This window comes from Rattus norvegicus, chromosome Y, assembly GCF_021556685.1.
Source record: "Rattus norvegicus strain SHRSP/BbbUtx chromosome Y, alternate assembly SHRSP_T2T, whole genome shotgun sequence".
NCBI lineage: Eukaryota > Metazoa > Chordata > Mammalia > Rodentia > Muridae > Rattus > Rattus norvegicus.
Genome location: NC_141555.1, coordinates 54,761,512 through 54,767,249, shown reverse-complemented (window position 1 = coordinate 54,767,249; position 5,738 = coordinate 54,761,512). Strand labels below are relative to the sequence as shown.

Here is a 5,738-nt window from a genome sequence, read left to right as displayed (position 1 = left end):
ATGGCTATGATGAGATTATTCTTCTTGTTGCCTACTTGTTCTTCACTTTTTTGAAAGTTCTGTCTGTTTAATGTTCTTAAAATGATGATATCACATGTTTTCTCATGGGCTCTCTGTCTCTCACCCTGTCTCTCTCTGTCTCTGTCTCTCTCTGTATTTGTGTGTTTGAGTGTGTATATGTGTATGTTTGTGTGTGTGTTTGTGTGTGCATGTGTGTGTGTTTGTGTGTGTATGTATGTGTGTGTGTTTGTGTTTCTATGAGTGTTTCTGTGTGTATGTGCGTATGTTTGTGAATGTGTGTGTGTGTGTGTGTGTGTGTGTGTGTGTGTGTGCTTTCCAGGGTTAAAAAAAATCCCCAATGCTTTAAATCTCTGCAGGTGCCTAGAGAAGGAAGATTAAGGGGAGAGAGGGGGGGAATTCATGTCATTTGAGTTAACCCCACATTGATGTCAGCCACATAGTCGACCAACAGTCACATAATGGCAGAGTAGTCATAAGAGCAGAGAGAGAGTAAAACTCAAAGTGTGAAAGAAAATGTGCTTAAAACTACGATAGAAGGAGAAAAAGAAGACGGTGCACTTAGAAAATTGGACAGATTTTAAAAAGCTGACATAAGTTGTTAAGCTCTAAGTACATTTAAAAATTTATAATGTTAAAGTGGAAGGGAATTATTGGGAAGAGGGAAGGGATGGTCAGAGTGTAGTGGGGACAGGGGAGGGTTCTAAAAAGAATCCTTTTGAAGATCTGAAGAACTATGTGACACAAACAATTAAAGTGGCCTGTAATTTACAGGTAAATTCCATACTTACCTGGATCCAGTATTCTGTCTACCCATATTTCAAAAACAAAATTACCTCATCTATTTCATCCTGTTTTACTGCATTTGATCTAATAAATTCCTTGTAATCAGAAGTGCTGATAAATTTTAAAGACATTTAAAATATGACTGGTCGATATTGGGTTTGTGATAAGTTTATTCCGACTTTGGAAGCAGGTCCAGGAGCTAATTTTTCCTCGCTCTTTGCAAGGAATCCATAATTCATGATTGCCATTGTCTTCAATACAAGGTATTTAATCTTGTCAAATTCCAGCTTTGTTTCAATAAAAATGGCCCTCCTCTAATTGTGGGTTTTGATAGAGCTAATTTTGTTGTTCTATCCTGTGTGCTGCCTCGGAAAGAGAGCCTAGCAATATTTCTGATACGGAGAATAACTTAAAGTTAACCAAAGAAAACATAGGAGCTGGGAAAATAACCACCAAGGATGTTGGTGACTCAGAAACCAAAGAGTTTTTCAGAAAAATAAAAAGCATGAAAAGAGCTACTTGGGCAGACTGTGACTCGAGTCATCAGAATATTTGGGTGGGGACTTTATTTTGGTTCACCAGGAGGCTACATGAGAAGCTAAAACCTAGATGCTGGAAGTTTCTAAGCGTAACTAGGGAAGGAACTGGCCTGAGAGGGGTTCTATGACGTAAGCAGAGCCTGGATGATGTCACAGAGCACAAGGGCGGAGGTTGCGCATCTCTTCCACTTGGAGGCGCTAGACTACTTTGAAGGTGGGTTCACTATCTTTGGAGCGGGGTGTGAAAGCTAGTTCAGCTCCTGAACCCCACAACTGTTCAACAACCTATTGGTGCCTGACCGGTTTCAGAAGACAGAATCTGGACGACTAGGACATTTTCTTTTGGTAAATACGTTTATGAAGATAACTGGGACCCTTGTAGCACAGAAAGCTAAAAGTTTTCCCTCGTACAGCAAGTAACCTTACGTTCTAATGTCTTCCACGTTTGAGAGCTAGGCAGATGGTCTAGGCTAGTCAGTCCGGAGTTTATTATTCTTTGCTAACAATATCTAATTCAAAATTCTACTAAAATGCCAAAGCTCCTCTCTGTGCCTGTGTATTTTTGGAGAAAATATTTCTCTTTTTTTTTTTTTTTTTTTTTTTTTTTTTAATGGAGCTGAGGAACCCAGGGCCCTGTGCTTGCTACGCAACTGCTCTACCACTGAGTTAAATCCCAACCCCAGTAGATATTATTTCTAAAAGGCTATTGTTGCCTACACAAAAGACTCTTGTTGCGGTCGAAAATGCAACAGCTTCGGGGAATAAACCTGGGGCTGGGTCAGGATGCACAGTAGAGAAGGCCAGTGGACTGCTGTGCTTTGTCTCTGGGCAGATACTTGTGGATGTTGCCAAATAGCTCATAGTTAGAGGGTAGAGAAGGGGTGTGGCCACCCTTCTGGCTCCTTTGCTATCCTTTCTCTGTTCTGCTTGCTTAAAGTGGGGACAAGGATACTTAATCCCACACTGACCTAGCCATTCAAGGAGATGTTCCTCAGCATAGGCAAAGTGCCTCGGGCTGAAGAAATATGTCTAAATATGTTATTCTGAGCTGTAGAGAACCATTTTTTCATTTTCCTTTGAACTTTAGATTTTGATTTATGAGATTGGGTTTTTCTGTGGGTAGTTTTGTCTATCCTGGAACTAATTCTGTAAACCAGCCTGGCCTTGATCTCACAGAGGTCTGCTTCCCTCTGCTTCTGGAGTGCTGGAATTAAAGGTGTGCTCCACCATTGCCCAGCACTTCTATGAACTTCTGATTATGACAGCATTAGATTCAGATGCTCAAACCTGTTTACCATCGCCTTCCTCACCTGCTCCAAAGTTCTCATAGAGAAGAGCCTTGGTCCAGCACACTCCCCAACCCCACCCCCATTGTTATTGCAGGTACTCATATGACAGAGGTACCAGCTTTGTCTCTGGTTTAAGCAGGTGAGCTCTTCAAACCCAGGCCATGGGAAAGTATGAAGCCTGAACGCAGAACAATAGCCACAAGACAGTGGACCAGGAGTACCGTGGCCTACCACACTAGGTCTACAGCCAAGAAGAAGAGGGTGTCTGTAAGGAGGATGAGCACACCATCCTTCCAGAAGCGGAAGAGGAAGAGGCCTTCTCCCCAGTCCCTGGGGAACATTGTGGGGTGCAGAATTTCACACGGATGGAAGGAAGGTGATGAGCCCGTCACCCAATGGAAGGCCATAGTTCTAGATCAACTGCCAACAAATCCCTCTCTCTATCTGGTCAAGTATGATGGAGTTGATTGTGTCTATGGACTGGCACTTCACAGTGATGAGAGGATTTTAAAGCTTAAGGTCTTGACTCACAAAGTTGTGTTTCCTCAAGTGAAAGACGCCCAACTCGCAAGTGCCATGGTTGGCCGTGCTGTGGAGCATAAATTTGAGGGCAAACATGGCTCTAAGGACAACTGGAGGGGGGTGGTCCTAGCCCAGGTGCCAATCATGAAGGACTGGTTTTACATCACCTATGAGAAAGATCCAGTCCTATATATCTATCAACTCCTGGATGATTACACAGAAGGTAATCTCCGTATCATTCCAGAGATTTCGCCAGCAGAGGTGAAGTCAGAAGTTGGCAGCGACATCTTAACAGGTCAATGTGTGCAGTTCACCAGAAGTGACGGGTCCAAAAAGATCGGCAAAGTCATTTACCAAGTTCTAGCCAAGCCTTCCGTGTACTTCATCAAGTTTGATGGCGACGTCCACATCTATGTCTATAATCTGATGGAAAAGATCCATTAAGGTGAAATTCACAAAGTGAGGGGACATATATGGAGAATTTATAGGATTGGGGTGAAAATGTTTGTTTTTCTGTGTTTCAGATACCCAATGGCCTTTGACATCCCCAGTATCTTTTCCAGTGGAATTTGTTTTTGCTCTAAAAATTAAAATGTGTGATGTGATGTGTTGTGTATGCACACTTTTGTGGAGGAGACTGGCTGTGGTGGATGGAACATTGAGAGGAAGCCGGAAAGTTCAAGGCTGTGAACAGTAAGTCTAATGTCACATACACTAAAACAAACAGTACTGAGCTAGTCTGGTCTTTAGGGAGAGGAAAAAACTGGAGATAAGGCTTAGAGGAGCAGGGATGGCACAGGGGAAAAAAAAGATGGATGTTTAGGAAGCAGTGGAGAGGGGCCAGAAATAGATAGACTCTCTGAGGGGAAGTTTGAGGGAGAAACAGATAGTTGGCGAAAGAGTGGCAGGTAACAGAGAGGTGTTCTTGGAACCCAAGGGGAAACCCAATAAACTGATCCAAGCAGACTCAGAATCAGAGAAGATCAGGGATTGTTTGACGAACAAAACCTAATGAAACCTGTTTCACATATGTAGATGTATTATTTTTATTTATCTAGGTAGGGCAAGGAATGAATACAGGAGACCACAGTGAAAAGAATAGTCAGGTCCCCTGGAGCTGAAATTAAAGGTGGTTGGGAGCCATCGGACATGAGCTCAAAGAACAAATCCCAGTCCTCTTTCAAAGCAGATGAGCTCTTAATCCATTGGTTATCTCTGAAGGCCCCTAAAGTCATCTTTTTAAATAAATCCAACCTTCACATGCAGAGAAGAGACCAGGATGAGGGTAAGAAAGAATAAATTGATGGTGATGTGGAAGAAAGACTAAAGAACACATGTGGGAGTTGAGGATACTGAGGGACGAAGGAATTCCAAGATGGAGTTCTCAAAAAGTGAAGCAGGAGACCCAGGAAGAACAGAAAGGGTCTCGAATGACTTGAACTTGGGCCACATCCATATTGGTCTCTTTGCTTCCTTAAAGAACAGCCAAGCTATCACTACAGAGGGTGGATGTGAGGTGGTGGCTTCCCCAGAGGACATTTTGACGAGGATAACTCAAGAATAGTCAATGCCAAATTAAGTTTATATCTATCGATTCCTGAAAGTGCCATAAAGCCCATTATTTTGTATGATCAGTAAAAAGAAATTTAAAAAAGAACATGAGGATGCCATGAGCTTATGTCAGGTATTACGTGGATCCTTTGTTTAGCTTCCCTGAGCACTGTTAGACTCTGTTGGATCCTGTAATATTTTTGAGGTCTCTTCTGAATGCCCCTAGATGACCACAAAGGGCTCCTGCACTGGCTTATCTTGCCTGACTCTCCTTCGACTGGATGGCTTCCTACAGACCTCTGGGCCCTTTTACCTTATCTAGCCCCAGGAAGTTCCCATCTTTTACTCACATGAAAGCTTATCCTCAGAAAACTCTTGATGGTGCATCCAATGCAGAGGTGCTGATCTCTCCTATGCCATTTGCCGTGACATTAAAATGCTTTGCGGTTCCTGACCACGTAGCTCTCTCCTCCTGAGAAGCTCCTGTGCACTACATGGGGACTCTCTGAGCCACATCTACACTCCAAGTGTTTCTTTGTAGGCAACCTTACCTTCTACTCATTCATTGCTGTTTCTTCTCTCAAGAATAAGTTTCTCATTGTAGGACTTGAAAATATTTTCTATCTTTGATTAATTCTGCTGTTTGGAATTTTTATACTGGCTGGTTGTCTACCAGTTTCATTTCTGCGAAAAGACACCATGACCAATGCAACTTATAAGGGATAAAATTTTCTGGGGGGGGTTCTATTTTTTTCAGAGTTGGGGATCATACCCAGGGCCTTGGGCTTCCTTGGCAAGCGCTCTACAACTGAGGTAAATCCCAAACCCCAAGGGACAACATTTAATTAGGGCAGGCTTTCAGGTTCAGAAGTTCAGCCTATTTTCATCAAGGCAGGAATCATGGAAGCGTCTAGGCAGACATGTTGTTGGAGAAGCATATCACCCCCACAGTGATATGCTTCCTCCAACAACACCACACCTACTCCCACAAGGCCACACCTCCTACTTGTGCCACACTTACCATGGGAAAATC

General features: G+C 43.0%; 1 protein-coding gene across 4 annotated transcripts; it reads left to right on the top strand.

The window, feature by feature from the left end:
• Positions 1–1,507: 1,507 nt before the first annotated feature.
• Positions 1,508–3,755, top strand: LOC134484316 (Y-linked testis-specific protein 1-like). 4 transcript variants are annotated; one of them, XM_087601330.1, is made up of 3 exons: positions 1,508–1,557; positions 2,727–3,599; positions 3,679–3,755. In XM_087601330.1, the coding sequence occupies exon 2, from the start codon at positions 2,804–2,806 to the stop codon at positions 3,596–3,598; it is 795 nt and encodes a 264-aa protein (XP_087457456.1). In that variant the 5' UTR covers positions 1,508–1,557; positions 2,727–2,803; the 3' UTR covers position 3,599; positions 3,679–3,755. The 4 variants fall into 4 exon arrangements, with proteins under 4 accessions (XP_087457456.1, XP_087457459.1, XP_087457455.1 ...); XM_087601333.1 differs by having other exon boundaries at positions 1,535–1,688; positions 2,772–3,599; XM_087601329.1 differs by having other exon boundaries at positions 1,535–1,688.
• The last annotated feature ends 1,983 nt before the right edge of the window (positions 3,756–5,738 follow it).

Bases quoted from the DNA above. Each gene is read 5' to 3' on its own strand.
- LOC134484316 (XM_087601330.1), top strand. From the start codon at position 2,804: ATGAAGCCTGAACGCAGAACAATAGCCACAAGACAGTGGACCAGGAGT.